General features: G+C 59.3%; 5 protein-coding genes across 5 annotated transcripts; 1 reads left to right on the top strand and 4 right to left on the bottom strand.

Annotated features, from left to right (window-relative positions):
* Positions 1 to 250: 250 nt before the first annotated feature.
* JDV02_001777 (uncharacterized protein) lies at positions 251 to 3006 on the bottom strand. The gene is made up of 2 exons (XM_047982737.1): positions 2712 to 3006; positions 251 to 2657 (listed from the first exon to the last, which is right to left on the bottom strand). The coding sequence occupies exons 1-2, from the start codon at positions 2785 to 2787 to the stop codon at positions 385 to 387; spliced, it is 2349 nt and encodes a 782-aa protein (XP_047838703.1). The 5' UTR covers positions 2788 to 3006; the 3' UTR covers positions 251 to 384.
* Positions 3007 to 3255: 249 nt separating this feature from the next.
* Positions 3256 to 4032, bottom strand: COX19 (Cytochrome c oxidase assembly protein cox19). Its single transcript, XM_047982736.1, has 4 exons — positions 3916 to 4032; positions 3820 to 3854; positions 3642 to 3756; positions 3256 to 3567 (listed from the first exon to the last, which is right to left on the bottom strand). The coding sequence occupies exons 1-4, from the start codon at positions 3963 to 3965 to the stop codon at positions 3450 to 3452; spliced, it is 318 nt and encodes a 105-aa protein (XP_047838702.1). The 5' UTR covers positions 3966 to 4032; the 3' UTR covers positions 3256 to 3449.
* A 480-nt stretch (positions 4033 to 4512) lies between these two features.
* On the top strand, positions 4513 to 7751 carry DNM1 (Dynamin GTPase). The gene is made up of 4 exons (XM_047982735.1): positions 4513 to 4813; positions 4875 to 5261; positions 5323 to 6924; positions 6988 to 7751. Exons 1-4 carry the CDS (start codon positions 4715 to 4717, stop codon positions 7297 to 7299), a joined length of 2400 nt encoding a protein of 799 aa, XP_047838701.1. The 5' UTR covers positions 4513 to 4714; the 3' UTR covers positions 7300 to 7751.
* JDV02_001774 (uncharacterized protein) lies at positions 7464 to 12170 on the bottom strand. Its single transcript, XM_047982734.1, has 4 exons — positions 11500 to 12170; positions 7779 to 11433; positions 7619 to 7691; positions 7464 to 7539 (listed from the first exon to the last, which is right to left on the bottom strand). Exons 1-2 carry the CDS (start codon positions 12088 to 12090, stop codon positions 8128 to 8130), a joined length of 3897 nt encoding a protein of 1298 aa, XP_047838700.1. The 5' UTR covers positions 12091 to 12170; the 3' UTR covers positions 7464 to 7539; positions 7619 to 7691; positions 7779 to 8127.
* A 401-nt stretch (positions 12171 to 12571) lies between these two features.
* Positions 12572 to 14890, bottom strand: JDV02_001773 (uncharacterized protein; the record flags this gene model as incomplete). The annotated part of the gene is made up of 3 exons (XM_047982733.1): positions 12572 to 12694; positions 12747 to 13925; positions 13982 to 14890. 3 exons carry the CDS (start codon positions 14888 to 14890, stop codon positions 12572 to 12574), a joined length of 2211 nt encoding a protein of 736 aa, XP_047838699.1.
* Between the last annotated feature and the right edge of the window lie 327 nt (positions 14891 to 15217).

The raw sequence follows: 15217 nt of genomic DNA, 5'->3' as shown, positions 1-15217 counted from the left end.
TTTGACGGCGCGGACAATATCTTCTACGATGGACGGTCCCTCTCTTTCCTCTGCATGTTGTGCAAGACCAAAGACGGCCCCGTAGGCTTGTTTTTGCGCTGAGAAAAGGGTAGAACGGTGGCAGGCTGGATTTTGCGGGTTAATTTACAGACGAAGTTCATGACTTGAAAAATCGAGAACCTCTGTTCTTCATGATTTGTCGATGCACCTCGCAAGGACTTATTCTGCTCCATGGGTGCAACGCGTCCGTCGACCGAGCAAATCGTGATACCATTCATCGTATATGCAGACCGTAACCCAACATGCTACATATACAAAGAGCAAAAATCAAAAAAGACGACGCCAAACGTGATCCTGGTCCCATAAGTCAAGTAACACATGCAATCATGCCTTGAGTTCCCGCGTGCGACACGTTGTGCAGAGCACCACCATCCTCCCGCGCACCTCCTTGGGGAATATCTGCCCGTCGTCGAACCCCCCCTGGCACTCGGCGCACCGGAAGCAGTGCTCGTGCCACTCCCCGCCCAGCGCCTGGATGTACTGCCCGATGACGGCCACCTTGCACTTCTTGCACTTGGGAGCTCGCCGCTCCGTGCGCTTGGTCTGGCAGTTGATGCACCAGGCGTAGCCGTCCTTCTCGATGTGCGTCATGCCGTGCTCGAAGGGATCACCGCACTCGGCGCAGAAAAAGTGCCCATAGTGCCAGTGCTCCCCGAGGGCGACAATGTGCTCGCCGATGATGGGCGTCTTGCAGTGCTTGCACCGCGGCGCGAAGAGCTCGTGCCAGTCGAGGTGGCAGTAGAAGCGCAGCCGCTCGTCCCCGTCCTCCACTTCCGTCATCCCCGGCGTTTCCTCCAACCGCTCCCCCGCCGCGCGGCGACGGATCCTCTCCAGCCTCTCCATACGGAGGTGCTCGGGCTCGTGGCTGATCTCCATGGCCTCGAGGCCCGTGCCACACATAAAGCAGCTGAAGCACTGGGGGTGGAAACGCTCCTTCGACCCCGCGAGTGCCACGAACCGCCCCTCGATCGGAAACCCACACTCGTGACACGCCGCTGTTGAACGGGCCATTGCACCCGGTGCTGGCGACCAATGTCCGCGAGGTCGCTGAAGGCCGCGGGCCCTCGGCCCAGCAGCTCTTGGCTGAGGCAGCGGACGTGTCTTGTTTCCCTCTGGCTTGTCATCTGGTGTCACAATTACCGGGACACTGCTCGGTTCATCCACAGCAATGCTGGGAACGTTGATCGATGGCACAGAGATACTGGGTCCATCATCGGGGCCCGCTACAGCGATTGACGGAACGCTCGGCCATGCCGCTTGCTGTGAGCGCGGAGCTTCCTCTTCCACAGCGATAGTAGGGATACCCATAGGCCTACCGGCACGGCCTTGGGTCTCGCCTGTTGAGGCTTGGGCTGTTTTGTTATCAGCGGACTCCTCCGGGGCTTTCCAGTTCGCATCAAAGCTTACAATGGGCCGCCCCGGACTGTCGCTGACGGCGGTCGGCTCCGGGAGCTTGGAGCTGCGATCCTTGAGACGCCTACTGGTGGCCGCGCGGATGTCATCACCGCGGACTTCCATGCCGTTCTTGCGGGGCACCGAGGGGTCGGGAGACGGTCCGGGCCCCGGCGAAGGGGTATTTCTCGTGTATTGAGGGTTTCGAGACTGTGATGGGGGGTTTCGGTATATGTCGACTTGATTGAGCGGCTTGACCTGCCCGGCCGCGTCCCGGGATGGGAGAAATTGTGAGTAGCTGACAGGATTCGGGGGCATCTGGCTCAGCTTGTTTGGCGACGCTCGGCCGTTCGCAACAACATCGCAGCCACCTGATGCCTCAGGTTCCTCCCAGATCTGGTCACCCGAGAAGGGCCGCTCCACTTCGCCACTTATGTTCCTCTTAAGACTCGTGCGGCGATTGTGGGCACCAATGCTCCCGTAAGGCTTCTGCTTTCTGTTGCCTGAGGACCGGTTTGAGTCGAGGGAATGGCGGGGCGCGTGCAAGGAGCCGTCGCTACCAGTGGAGCTGCCAGAGACTGAACGCGAGCCCACATCCCGGCGGAGGCCACTGGGGGCGATGTCGTCTGAATTTGCACCGATGCTGGCCGTACGGGCATGCGCATAGCTGTCCTTTCTAAGATGCGGCCTATAGCGATATGGCCCGTCGGGAGGTCGTGGGACGACCCCATTCTGGTGCTGCCAGACGAGCTCGGCAGCTTCATCGAGAGCGGCGTTGTAGATTCTTGTCTCATCGTCAGAGCCGGAGCCGGAGCCAGCACCGTCCTGTGCACCGCTGCGGATATCCAGCTCTTCCATGGCATCTCGCAGAGAAACGGCCTCCTCCTTTTCCATCCATCTCTGGCCACGTTCCATGTATGTTCTCGTGGGCACTACGTCGGACGGCTTCAGCGGGACGGTTGGTGTCGTCGGGTAGTAATCAAGGCCGCTTGACGTGGAGAGACGGGAACGTATGCTGGCACCGGCAACGCTCGGGGCCTGCGAAGGTGTGCGTTGGTGGCTGGTCTCGTTGATACCGGCAGCATCTTGGACGGATGCACCCAGGCTATAGCGCCCCGTGCTGGCACGGCTAAGCTGGGACGGCAACGGCCGTGCTCCTCCAGGCCGTGTCGTGCGGTTGGCGCGGAGGTCAGAGAGATAACTTGCTGTGAGAGCTGGTAAGTCTTGCGAAGCTGGCGAGGCTCGTCGTGGACCCGTACCAAATTGGTCATTGGACATGTACGACGCCGACGGGGGCGAGGCCCGTCGTGTCTTTGTATCAGCCGCCTTCCTCATCGCGGTAGGCGATCCTGACTGTGTTCGATGATAGGGACGATAATTTGGACACTGGAGCTCTGCGCGGCGGGATGAGGTGAGGTGAGGTGAGGTGGAAGGTGAGGGGCTCTTGTTGACTGAGGCGGACAGGGCAGGAATTAGGTATAGATGGCAAGACGCGGCAGGGTTGGGAACAGGGACCTTTACGACAAGCGCGTCAGTAGCGTCGGAGCGTGGGTGGTGGTTTTGTAGGCACTGGGAGGTACTTGGCACTGCAATAGTATAGTGCTTGCTGTGCTAATGCTCAGTGGAGGCGACGCTGCACCCCAACGCTGTTGCCGGGCGGGTTGACGGGGCAACGCGGCAATGGTCCGGTGGGCTGCAGTGGCTGCAGGGGCTCAACCAGGTATGGATCCAGCCCGTGCAGATAGATGGATGTGCTCATCCGCTGGGCGCCAACACCTGCAGCGATCTGGGCACGGCGTCGTTCCACCACGCTCGCGACACCGCCCGTTTGCTTGCATCAGAAAAGAATGTCGGTATGCTGCTACATACAGGCTTCTCACTATTGTACACGATAGAGTTTACTTCCTTCCTGCCGTTGCCGCGGAAGCGTGCGGAGCGTCGGCCCGCTCTCAGACAGACAGACACGCAACAAATGAGACTCGGACCAGCTCAACGCCTCACCACCTCAGCTCGCCTTTGACGCCCTTTTCGGCATCGGTGGGCTTGTCAGCCGGCGGCGCTTTTTGCTGCTCTGCAAAACCCAGGTTCTTGAATTCGTCCCTGGCCATGAGATTTCTAGTTGGGAAGAACGGCTGTCAGCGCTGGCTGCTGCCCGGACGGGAATCTCGAGGGCAGCAATGCCGCCTTACCGGTCCATCCTGCATGAGAGATAGGCCTTGGCCAGGTCTCTGCACTCGTTGTCGTTGAGCCCGCGCACCTTTTTCATGCACGCCAGGTACTCGGTCATGACATGCTTGCACTCGCCTGGGGGTCTCTCTTGTCAGCTCTGCTCAGTCTGCGGCGACAGCTCATGCCGTGGCGACTGACCATCGTGGTCCAGCGGGAAGCTTCCACGTTGCGGCCTGTCCGGAGCGGTCAGTCAGTTGGTCAGTCGGTGCGACGCGGCAGTGCAGCCCGACTCACGGCGTCGGCCTCGTCGCCGGCAGCTTTCCCGGGCTGCCAAAGGTGCTCATGTCCGCGGCTTGCGCATGGTCTATCTGGTCGGCGGATGCAGCGAAATGTCGGATCGGGGCCGCGAGGGAAGAATCGTGATCAAGTGGCGCGATTGGGCCTGGAGGCGTGAGACTATGTGGCTAGTGCCCCCCGCCGCGCCACATTGTCGCTGTGCTCCGTAGCACTACGTACTTTGTACTTCGGCGCTTGCACAAGATTGTCCGTCGTGTGCTTGCGCACGTCTGTGCATAAAATTACGCGGGCGCGCGGGCAGGACGCTGAAGTACCGAGGGGCCTGCGGCCCGAGGCAAGGTACTTACTTTCATCTTTGCTGGCCGCCGCACTGAAGCGAGCAGCGGGCGTCTTCGTCGTAGCAGCAGGTACCTCGTCAAGGTACCTTACCAATGGATCTTTAGTACCTTCCCGACCCTGTCGCAGCACCACCACCAGCAGGAGCGGCCGAGCGAGTCGAGGAAAGAGCAGGAATCCAGGGCGGCCACTGCTCCACACGTGAAGCAAGGCCCAAAACCGCGCCGCGAAAGCGCCTGCCAGCGCAGACATCATCATCACCACCGCCACCACAACCACCACCACCCATAATCCCCAACACGTGCCAGCCTGGCAGCCAAACGCGCCGCGCAGATCCTTGACCGCGCGACCGCGTGAGAGCTCGCGTCTCCTTTTCCGGCTCGGCTCTTGCTTTCTCTTACCATAGCCTCGCTCTCTCTTGTTTTGCGCCGCGCCGACTTTTGTCGTCCCCCTCGTCGCCATGGCTGCCCTCGGCGACGACCTGCTCAGCACCGTCAACAAGCTGCAGGATCTCGTCTTCAACACCATCGGAAACGACTCGCTCGACTTGCCCCAGATTGTATGCCCTGTCCGCTTTTTCTTGCCACCTTCGTCCCGGTAAAGCTCATACCATTCTCCAGGTTGTCGTGGGATCCCAGAGTTCCGGCAAGTCCTCGGTCCTCGAAAACGTTGTCGGTCGCGACTTTTTGCCCCGTGGCAGCGGCATCGTCACACGACGGCCCCTGATCCTTCAGCTCATCAACGTACCCGATGATGACAACGCTCCGGACCCGTCCGGCGACCCTTACCGATCTCCTGCTGCCGCGCGCCGCTCCGAATGGGCAGAGTTCCACCACATTCCCAATCGCCGCTTCACCGACTTCTCTGATGTCAAGCGGGAGATTGAGAATGAGACGGCACGCGTTGCCGGTAACAACAAGGGCATCAACCGCCAGCCCATCAACCTCAAGATCTACTCTCCCTTTGTCTTGAACCTGACCCTGGTCGATCTCCCGGGCTTGACCAAGGTATGTCATGCTCCACAGCAATGCTTTTCGCAAGCCTCTTTAACCCGACGCTCCGCTATAGGTCCCCATTGGCGATCAACCCACCGATATCGAGAAGCAGACGCGAAATCTCATCTCCGAATACATTGCCAAGCCCAACAGTCTCATCCTGGCCGTCTCGCCCGCAAATGTCGACATTGTCAATTCGGAGGCACTTAAGCTCGCCCGGCATGTCGACCCGCTCGGCAGGCGGACCATCGGTGTCTTGACCAAGCTTGATCTCATGGACCACGGCACCAACGCACTTGACATCCTGTCTGGCCGGGTATATCCTCTCAAGCTGGGCTTCATCGGTGTCGTCAACCGGTCGCAGCAGGACATCCAGGGTAACAAGCCCATGGAGGAGGCCCTGCAGGCTGAGGTCGACTTCTTCAAGCATCACCCTGCATATAGAAACATCTCCACCCGATGCGGCACCCATTTTCTGGCAAAGACACTCAACTCTACCCTCATGTCACACATTAGGGACCGACTTCCCGACATCAAGGCTCGGTTGAACACGCTTATGGGCCAGACCCAGCAGGAGCTCGCCAGCTATGGCGACATGCACTTTAGCGGCAAAGAGCATCGTGGCTCTCTCATCCTGCAACAAATGACCCGGTTCGCAACCTCCTTCATCTCTTCCATCGATGGCACTTCGGCGGAGATTTCCACCAAAGAGCTCTGCGGTGGTGCCCGCATCTATTACATCTTCAACTCTGTCTTTGGTAGCTCCCTCGAATCCATTGACCCCACTTCCAACCTGACAGCGCTTGACATCCGCACGGCCATCCGCAACTCAACGGGTCCGCGACCAAGCCTCTTTGTGCCTGAGATGGCATTCGACCTTCTCGTCAAGCCTCAGATCAAGCTCCTCGAGATCCCTAGCCAGCGCTGCGTCGAGCTCGTATACGAGGAGCTCATCAAGATCTGCCATACCTGCGGGTCCACAGAGCTTTCCAGGTTTCCTAGGCTACAAGGAAGACTCATCGAGACGGTATCAGATCTGTTGCGGGAGAGACTGGGGCCATGCTCCTCGTATGTGGAGTCTCTGATCTCTATCCAGCGCGCATACATCAACACCAACCATCCCAACTTCCTGGGTGCCGCCGCTGCCATGAGCAATGTTGTAAGCGCTAAGCAGGAGCGTGAGCGCAAGAGGCTGATTCAGGAGGAGCGCGAACGCCGAGAGAAGCGGCGTCTCAAGGAGCTCGGCCCGAACGGTGTGGAGGCGGCTGAAGATGGCGAGGACGGTGCCGTCACGGAGAAGAACGAAAGCAGCGGGCGCAAACATGGTGCAAAGTCTGCCCGCAGCTTATCACCCGGGGTCAACGAGAACCCCCATGGTAGCATAGCGGCTGCCTTGAATGGAGTTCGCTCACAGTCTCCGTCTCGGCTCAACGGCCAGGCCATGGGGGGTGCTCGAGACACGTTCCTGAACTACTTCTTTGGAAAGGAGGGCATCTCTCCTGCTGCTCTGCCCTCACCCAGCCCGGTGGGAGGCCATCGGCATGTTAGCCACGCGTCAGAGACTGGCTTCCCCCAGACTGTGCGCAGAGAAGAAAGACTGGCGATGCGCCCACCGCCATCGCGAGACGACGAGTATGATCCTACAGGACGGAGCTACGGGCTGGCATCACATCTGGTACGCCACGTCATTGAGCTTTCTGTTTCATCACACATTTGGCTTTTTGCTAACGTAGCGCAGGGAGAGTCCAACGAGCCCGCCATGACGGATCGCGAGGCCATGGAGACGGAGCTCATCCGAGCCCTCATCTCGTCCTACTTCAACATCGTCCGCGAGTCCATCGCCGACCAGGTCCCCAAGGCTGTGATGCATCTGCTCGTCAACCACTGCAAGGACGTGGTCCAGAACCGGCTCGTCAGCGAGCTGTACAAAGAGACACTGTTCGAGGAGCTGCTGTACGAAGACGACGGCGTTAAGAAGGAGCGCGAGAAGTGCGAGAAGCTCCTGCAGACGTACCGCGAGGCCGCCAAGATTATCGGCGAGGTCTTATAAGCGCCGCTCCCGCCTCCCGCCTTTGCTCTGCTCTCTATAGCCATCTTTGCCGGCCCTCTTCGCGTGTCGTTGAGCATGTGCCGGGGCGATAGAATGGTGGATGGGTAGAATTAAACCAAGAGTGCGTCAGCTGGGCGCGTGTGTGCGATAGAGATAGACGGCGGAGTGAAGGGGCCAGGCCGGGACGCAGAGCCGCGCCCCTGCCGCGGGAAGAGGTCGGTGTGCTTCACTCTTTCCCGCCTGGCGGGGGAGTATGTAAGCTGGCATGTCGCATTTATTGTTTCTGTGTACAATCACGTTTGAGAAGGGTGGGCAGGACCTTTGTCAAGAGAAAAAGCGGCGGAGTCGGATAGTATTGCATCCGTCCGTCCACAGGCGCTCTGGGCCTCTCTCTGCATGAGGGGGGGATGATGATTAGGAAACAGTGTATCGAGGGCGCAGAGGATACGGGGAGGGGAGGGGAGGGGAGGGGAGGGAACCTGTGTTTAAAACATCACTCGACTCGTCGCGACGTCTCGCCTCCTACTATGATGAAAGACATTTTTGTGTATGCTCGAGCTCTCCGCACATTTTTTTTTCATGCATTGCCACCCTATCGGTGTCCATCTAGTTTCGATATGTTGCCAGCCTGGACACTCACTCACTCCCTTCGCTGCAAGCCCGCTTGACCAAAGTGGCACCTAGATACCTACGTAGCTACGCCCATGCGCCCGCCCCAATCAATTCTGATATTAGCAAGCCCGGCCGCTCTTTCTGTCCTCTCCCGGCCCACAAGTCCACTTCAGCATGCACGCGAGTACGTAGTAGGTAGTAGTATATTACCCACCCCTACCGGGGCTCATGCCACCCGCCGCCAACGACTGTCGGCGCGGGAGCCGGCGCGGGGAACCGGGGATCGTACTCCTCGAGGTCCATCCTCGACGGCGGGCGCTGCTGCGGCGGGCCACGGCTGTTTTGCGAGTAGTGGTGGGAAGAAGGGCGTTGGTCCTCCAACACGGTCCCCTGCCGCAGGCCGCGTTCCGCGTACGCGCCGCCGCCGTCGCGCGGATAGTACGCCGGCGGTGCCAGCGGTGGTGGTGGTGGTGGCGGCGGTACGGCCTCGCGCCGAATCGGCCGTCGGATGAGGTAGTCGCCCTGCGGGTCGCGCACCTCGACAATCTCGTACGCCTCCGGGGGGGGGTGAGCCTGCACGGGTCGGGGACGAGGCTCGTCTGCATAGCTCCGGTGGTACGTGACGGGTTCGCCGTTGCTGGGGTAGTACGCAGGGGAACGGTATGCCACCCTCGGGCTAGGCTCCGGATGCCACTGTTCTGCATAGTAGTCGGGCCTGGACATGCGAACCGGGACAGCGTCCTGAGGATGATGGGGTAGGTATTCGTGCTCGATGAGGTATGCACCCTGCGGAGGCGCGTCACGGGCGAGAGAGCCGTACCTCACATCTCGCGCAGATACCCCGAGAGCGGTCGACACGCGGTGCTCGCCTCCAGGACGCGACCGCAGGCTGCCCACTATCTCAAAGCCATCCTCGTCTAACCGTGCAGGCGGTGCGGACATAGGTTCCCGCGATATTGCCCCGTTCCGCGGTCCATGATCGGGTCTCTCGGCAGTATAATGCTCTGCAGCGCGTCCATGGCGATTCTGTGATCCATTTGCGCCCCGGGGCGGTGGGTTGGTTCTGTACACAGCACTAGCAGGCCGAAGATTCGGCACATCGCCAACGCCGTGAGCCGTAGAAGCCTCCTCAAGAGGGCGCCCGTTCGCCGCCTGGACGGGTGGCTTCGTATGAATCGATATATCCTCTGGGTCGTACTCGGGCTCATAGCTGTCCGAGCTCGACGGCTCGCGTTGCGCGTGGGCTACTCCTGTCTCCCCTGGTTGTTCTCGCTTCACCTGCTCATTCTGCTGCTGCTGCAATTGCTTAGACGCAGCGTCAGGTCCTCCGCTCGGGGTGTAAGGGGTCCTCTCTTCGGGCGGCGATCTCACGCGTGGCGATATCATGTCGTCGCGCCAATTTAGTCGACGGCCACTTCCATCCGTGTGCGGCATTCCGTCATGCATTGCTTTGAAGTGATGCAGCAGCTCCGGAAACCCAAAGAGTTTCGGACCCTCACCGACACCGCGGACGGCTTCACAGGCCTTGCAGCATATGTTGGCGAGCTCGCGAGCAGACCGGAACCATTTGCGATTCATAAAAGCATCCATAAAGATGTCCAGAGACATGGGCTCAAACATCAATTCATACTTGTTGGCCACGTAAGTCAAGAACTGCTTCGCCTTTTCTGCATCGGAGGCGTCGCGTATATCAGAGAGTACACGCTTCCAGGCCGTATGTGCAGCTTTGGCAGCAAAGTTGAGTCTCTTCGTGTGGTCTTGGGTGTTCTTGCCATTGGCCAATGCAGCAGGCTTTACAGCTTGGCGGCCATCGTCGACGCCGCTGTTTGATATGCCATCGCCGCTTCTTGCAATCGTCTGCGTCGAAGCTGGTGGATGGGATATGCCATGTTGACCCCATGCGAGCACTGGCGACGGCTGGTATCCTGCAGGCATATCCAGCCCAGGATACGGCGCCGCAGGCAGGCCTGCTTCTGAAAGATAGGGCGTATGCGTAGATGCAAAAGCGGGAGGCTCATAGCCGTATGTTGTTGGCTCAACAACGCCCGGTGGCGGATACGGCGCCGGTGGCAGAGCAGGCAACCCATGAAGGGCGTGTGAGGCGGGAGCCATCGCTTGAGGCGCCTGCGAACTGACGCCCGCTGCTTTGGGTCGCTTCTGCTTCGGTTCCGGGTCAAAGATTGGCGTCTCGGGCCATTCAGCTCTCCAATGCACCACGACATTACCCACGCTGAGCGCCGTTGTGTGCTTTGCGGCGTAGTGCTGGATCACCGACTCAAGCCCGAATGCTTTGCGAGGGCTCTGGCAAATATTGCAGACAAAGAGCTCCTTGCGGTGTCGGTCTGTGTGTTGCTTGATCTTCATGTCGAACACCCACTTCATGTTCTCGAGCGTGAGTTTCTGAGTCCATGGCCCTTCCGGGGGTTCGGCGATGGGCTTCTTTCCGGCCGCTTGTCGAGCTGCTGCCTTTTCGGCAACTTGAGCGTAGAATTCGCTGCGAACGTACAGCAGCACATCCACGGCAAATTGGGATGCCTCCTTCTTCGAAACTCGGTCCCCATCGTCCCATTTGTCGCAGATGATCTCGTCTGCAAGGTCAGATATGCTAGCGCGGAGAGGCCCTTGTGCGTCGTCCCAGTCCTTGTCAGTAACTTCCCGAGGAGCGGTCCCCGTAGCAAGCACTGTCGGTCGGCTTCCCTCGGCCTTGTTCGCAGGAGGCCCTTTATCTTTGCCGTTCTCCCTCACCAGCCTCTCCTTCGGCATCTGCCAAGCCTCCTCTTTCAAGGCTCTCGGGTCCTCCGCAGCAGCCTTTGCGATGGGATTCGGTACCTGGGCGCCCACCACGCCAGACGAGTCAACAGAGGACGCTCGTCGCTCTGTTTCCGTCCTGCGGTGGATCTCAGGTCCCCCAACAGCATCCCCGGCCGCAAGACGCGGTCCAGATTGCCACGACTGCAAGTCAGGCACCGCTGTTGCTCCTTGCGCTTTTTGGCTGCTCGCGCTTTTCGCGAAGTAAGGACCGTCTGCGGCGGATGAAACAGCATGTTGCGCGCGCGCCTGTGTAATGCCACGGTTCACTGCACGGCTGCTACCCAACAGGGACGTATGCGATACGTGGCCATTGCTCGGCCTCTCGGCGACTCGCTTCGAAGAAACAGCAGTTATCTCTGTGACGCCGGCTTGCGCCGTGGGCCGTGCCGTACGCATCTCCTGTACCCCGCCGGAGAGGAACCACCTCTCCCAGCGCGACGCGTCGACAAGCAGCTTCTTGCCGCGAGCGTCAAGGCCCTTGACCCATTCTTCCGCGGCAGCACGGCCCAGGCTTTTGACTGCTTCGAATTCATGCCGAATATCTTCGACGTGGCTTGGAAGGAAGACCTTTGTAATCTGCAACTTTCCAGGGCTCGTCACGATGGAGAGGACCTGGGGTGCTATCACGTGCATTTGGGCGCTCATGAAAACCATCGGGAGTCCGGTCACTAGGAACGACGGTGTCGCGTTGGAGAGAAAGATGTCAAGCTCCTGTAAAGACAGATCAGTCACACGGTCTTGAAGGGGTTGCCGCCGCCGCCGCCGGATAGGACATACCTTGACAGTGCGCTCGATGAGACAATTGCCGCATGTGGTGACAAAGAAAGGGAATACAGGGACGACGCCCTTGGCGCCGGGCCCGCGATGCCACTGGTCCGGCACTCTGGCCGCCTCGGCGCCAGTGTCACGGTAGCCGCAGAACTGGCAGCTGCGCGCACAGCAGAGGCGCCACATGTCAACCTCGGACTTGCCTTGCAGCGGGCCCGGCATCTGGGGCCAGAAGAGGCGTCGCGAGGCCCGCCAGATGGCATCGGGCTTCATGGAGGAGACGACGACGGGGGTGCGTGCGATGGGTGCAGGAGCAGCCATGTTGACCTCGCCACCGGCGGAGCGAGGGTCAAGATGGCCGCGAAACAGCTTGTTGACGCGCAACAAGCTGCCGAGAGTTTTGGGGGGCAAATAGGTGAATATGCGGTGCCATATCTCCGCTGGGAGATGATGGGCCAGGTCTGGGGGAGCTTGGGCGCGCAGTGCGCGGAGGCCATCTCGAGCGAGCTTGGCTCTCTTCGAGCTGGTCCCGGCCGCCGCGGCGCAAGACGCAGATGACTTCCTCTTTGCCGGAGGTAAGCCATCAATATTGTCTTCCATCCTCGCGGCCCGCAGTCGCTCCGCTTCCAGATGGCGTGCAAGGGGAGGGCGAAAGGTGGGAGTGTGCTGGGAATGAGGTGATGCAGCCGTCAAGTCGCGCCCCTACTATTTACGCCGTTGGTGTTGCTGAAAATTGGGCGGCCCGGGTGGTGACTAAGCGCCCGACGTCACCGTGCGTGCCAGGCCAAGAAGCCGTCTTTGCACAACGAACCATAGTACAAGGTTCATTATCACCTTGCCGTGCATGCAATGCACCACTCAATCTCGCCTTCCACATACTCCGCAAACTCTAAAAAAAAAGGCGAAGGCGTTTCCCCGTTCCTTCCAAGTGACAGTGTGTATTCATGGGCGGAGAGGTGCAAAACCCAAACTCCTTTCTAAATGCCAGTAATATGGTATCGACCACCCGGGGAAGAACCAAGCTCCCCCATCGCCTCCCCTGGAATATATGGCCTTGTAAAATACATGAATCGTTCCTCGTCTACTGCATGCTCATACTACCGGAGCCGGATCCCTGCCCCGGCGACTGATCCTCAGCACCGTATATCTGAAAGCTCTGGTCGGCGCCCCAGTTGGCCATCTGTGTATAGTTCTCGAACGCACCCTGTGGTACACCGTCAGTAATGATCGTTGGCACTCTTTTGCTGTCTGCTTACCCAGTCGAAGTTTGCCGTCAGGTCAGGCCCCGTGCCCGAACCGCTGCCAAAGTTGGTGAACATGGACATGGGAGAGGCGGCGCCGGTAGGGTTAAATCCATCCGTCTGCATGTCCACGAGGTTGGGCGGCGGCAGGCTGAACTCCATCCCCATGAAGGCGCTACTATTGGTGTTCGAGAACGGGCTCAAGCCGGTGCTGAAGTCCGGGAAGCCGTCGATGGGCATCAAACCTGGGCCCATGGCGGGCGTCTGGTCCATCCCCATACTTGACTCCAGCGTCGACAAGGAATCGGTCTGAGAAGGCATTGACGTGCTGTCGCTCTGCGTGGGCTCCTTGATCTTCTGGAGCATAATCTCGATGACCTTGGAGGCCTTGAACGCCTCCATCGACGTGTCCGCAAGCGATTTCCAAATAGATACGGCGTCTTCCAGCGTGCCTATCATGTTGGCCCGCTCCTCGGAGCTCCAAAGAAATGCGCCCTCGTGGCCCTCGCAAGTACCCGCCTGGCCTGCCATGTTGTCGTAGTGCAGGTCAAGCACGATGAGCATGGCGGGCAGTACGAATTCCTTTGTCGCGATCGATTTCACGTACCAGCCCACCGCTTTCAGCCGCCCGTTGCCCTGAGACTCACGGCGAAGCATCTGCAGATGTGCCATCGCCTGCAAGGACGCCTCAACCGCACTACGGCGAGAGTGTGCGTAACGCGGATTTTGTCGCGCCTTGGAAATGTACTTGCGATGCAGAAGGCACAGAATCTTTTGATAAAGAATGTCCACGTTGAAACGTGCGATGATGAGCGTGATGGGCTCATTAGCGCCCTCGAGGGGACCGAGCTTGAGATGGGGAGGAAGCTCCTGCATCACCTGGCGGAGCTTCGCGTCGAACCGGATGATCTCGTCATATGGAACGCCCTTGCCCACTCTGTTGGTTACCTGGAGAATATTGCCGAGTTCGTTGCAGAGCTTAGCCTTGGCAATCATGTACGAGATTGGCGTCGCCTCTGTAATGGGCCTGGATGGCGGCAGTTGTTTGATCCCGGGATTAAACTCATCGTCGAATATGTTGTTGGGCAGCTGCGTGTCGCAGTCGTGCTCGTAGATCATGCTCGGTAGCGATACCTGGTGCGAAAAGATGACATCTGACATGCGAACTAGCGCCCACGTCCGCCGTCTCATTTCCTGCAGCGCAAGTCAGTACAACATGACGGGACACGATCAAGCTAATGGGAACGAACGGCTTGAAAGGGCGTCAGCGACGGGAACCATTTCGCGTCGCGATGGTACCCCATGCGGAAGGCTATCCGCGTGATCAGAGAGACAATCAACCACAGGCCCAGATCAGCATCCCATCTTGACGAGTACTCGCCGAAGACGTATAGAATCATCGTCTCGACGGTGTACTCGACCGGTCTGGTGTAGTCAGCCTTGATGAGGCACTGGACGGTCCGCAAGCGGTACTCGTCCGCAAGCTCCAATGTGCGTCCTTTCCACTCCGGAGGCTCATCCCCAACTTTGTGATAACTCAGCATGGCAAGACAGAGGACCGAGTAAAGGAGGCCTATCCACATGATGGGCGTTTTTGATGGATCCTGCCAGTGCGTGCGGAGCTGCTGCAGGAAGGTCGGCCCGTGTATGATGCTCACTGCATTGTCCATGGAGTTGAAGTATCGGCTGCAGAGAGCAAGGACGCTTGACTTGGGGGGGAGCTCGGCGCGCAGCTCGAGTTCTGAGGCGGGAAGAGCGCCGAGCAGCAGCGTCGGTCCCTCGCGGGCGGTGACAGGCTTGGAGGACCTGACCCGCTCGTAGCTCGTTTCCAGTTCTTTCTTGTGGTTTGTGAAGTAGTTCTTCACCTCTGCAATGTCTGCGAGGATCAGATGCCAATGCTCTTGTCCAATGTACATGGACTTGCCCTTGTCGCTATCGACTTTGAGCACGCCCAGGGACGTCGCAAGGCTATCATCCACGTCACTGTCGTCATCCATCATGGCTGCCTCCTCGCGGCAAGCTTTGGCAGAAGAGGCACTGCCCGTTGTAGAGTGAGAAAGAGATTCGCTTGCGCGGGCAGCAGATTCGGGATCGACGTTGCCACCGTTATGCATCAACGACAGGACCAAGCCCTCGAGGCGATCAATGCGATTCTGCATATCGTCCGGACTCGACTCACTTTGAGTCTGGCTCTTTTTTCGGGACGAAGGCGTTGCATAGGAGCATGACGCCGTGTCGTTGCCCTCTCTCTTGGTACAGTTGCTGCACGGGTGGTTTCGATCGCATTTTCTGCGTCCTTGTTAGCGGGCGACCACGGACAGATTCTGGTGGGATTTCAATCATACAGCCTGCGGGCTGGTCAGCAAGAAGTCATCGGGTATTGGACAAGAGCCCATGCTCACTTTCTCGTCCGGCACGGATAGCAGCTGAGGGGCACGCGATTTCTCCTCCGCACAACGCGGAACTGCTCCTCGGGCGACCGCCCG

The sequence above is a fragment of the Purpureocillium takamizusanense genome, chromosome 1, assembly GCF_022605165.1.
Source record: "Purpureocillium takamizusanense chromosome 1, complete sequence".
Lineage (NCBI taxonomy): Eukaryota > Fungi > Ascomycota > Sordariomycetes > Hypocreales > Ophiocordycipitaceae > Purpureocillium > Purpureocillium takamizusanense.
Note: the sequence above shows the minus strand (reverse complement) of the source record. Positions and strands in the feature narration are given on the sequence as shown.

Bases quoted from the DNA above. Each gene is read 5' to 3' on its own strand.
- DNM1 (XM_047982735.1), top strand. From the start codon at position 4,715: ATGGCTGCCCTCGGCGACGACCTGCTCAGCACCGTCAACAAGCTGCAG. The intron at 4,814-4,874 runs GTATGCCCTGTC...ACCATTCTCCAG, and splicing joins CGCTCGACTTGCCCCAGATT to GTTGTCGTGGGATCCCAGAG. The intron at 6,925-6,987 runs GTACGCCACGTC...AACGTAGCGCAG, and splicing joins ACGGGCTGGCATCACATCTG to GGAGAGTCCAACGAGCCCGC.
- COX19 (XM_047982736.1), bottom strand. From the start codon at position 3,965: ATGAGCACCTTTGGCAGCCCGGGAAAGCTGCCGGCGACGAGGCCGACG. The intron at 3,855-3,915 runs GTGAGTCGGGCT...CGCTCCGGACAG, and splicing joins CCGGCGACGAGGCCGACGCC to GCCGCAACGTGGAAGCTTCC. The intron at 3,757-3,819 runs GTCAGTCGCCAC...AGAGACCCCCAG, and splicing joins CTTCCCGCTGGACCACGATG to GCGAGTGCAAGCATGTCATG.
- JDV02_001777 (XM_047982737.1), bottom strand. From the start codon at position 2,787: ATGAGGAAGGCGGCTGATACAAAGACACGACGGGCCTCGCCCCCGTCG. The intron at 2,658-2,711 runs GTACGGGTCCAC...CAGCTCTCACAG, and splicing joins CATGTCCAATGACCAATTTG to CAAGTTATCTCTCTGACCTC.
- JDV02_001774 (XM_047982734.1), bottom strand. From the start codon at position 12,090: ATGGAAGACAATATTGATGGCTTACCTCCGGCAAAGAGGAAGTCATCT. The intron at 11,434-11,499 runs GTATGTCCTATC...CTGTCTTTACAG, and splicing joins TCATCGAGCGCACTGTCAAG to GAGCTTGACATCTTTCTCTC.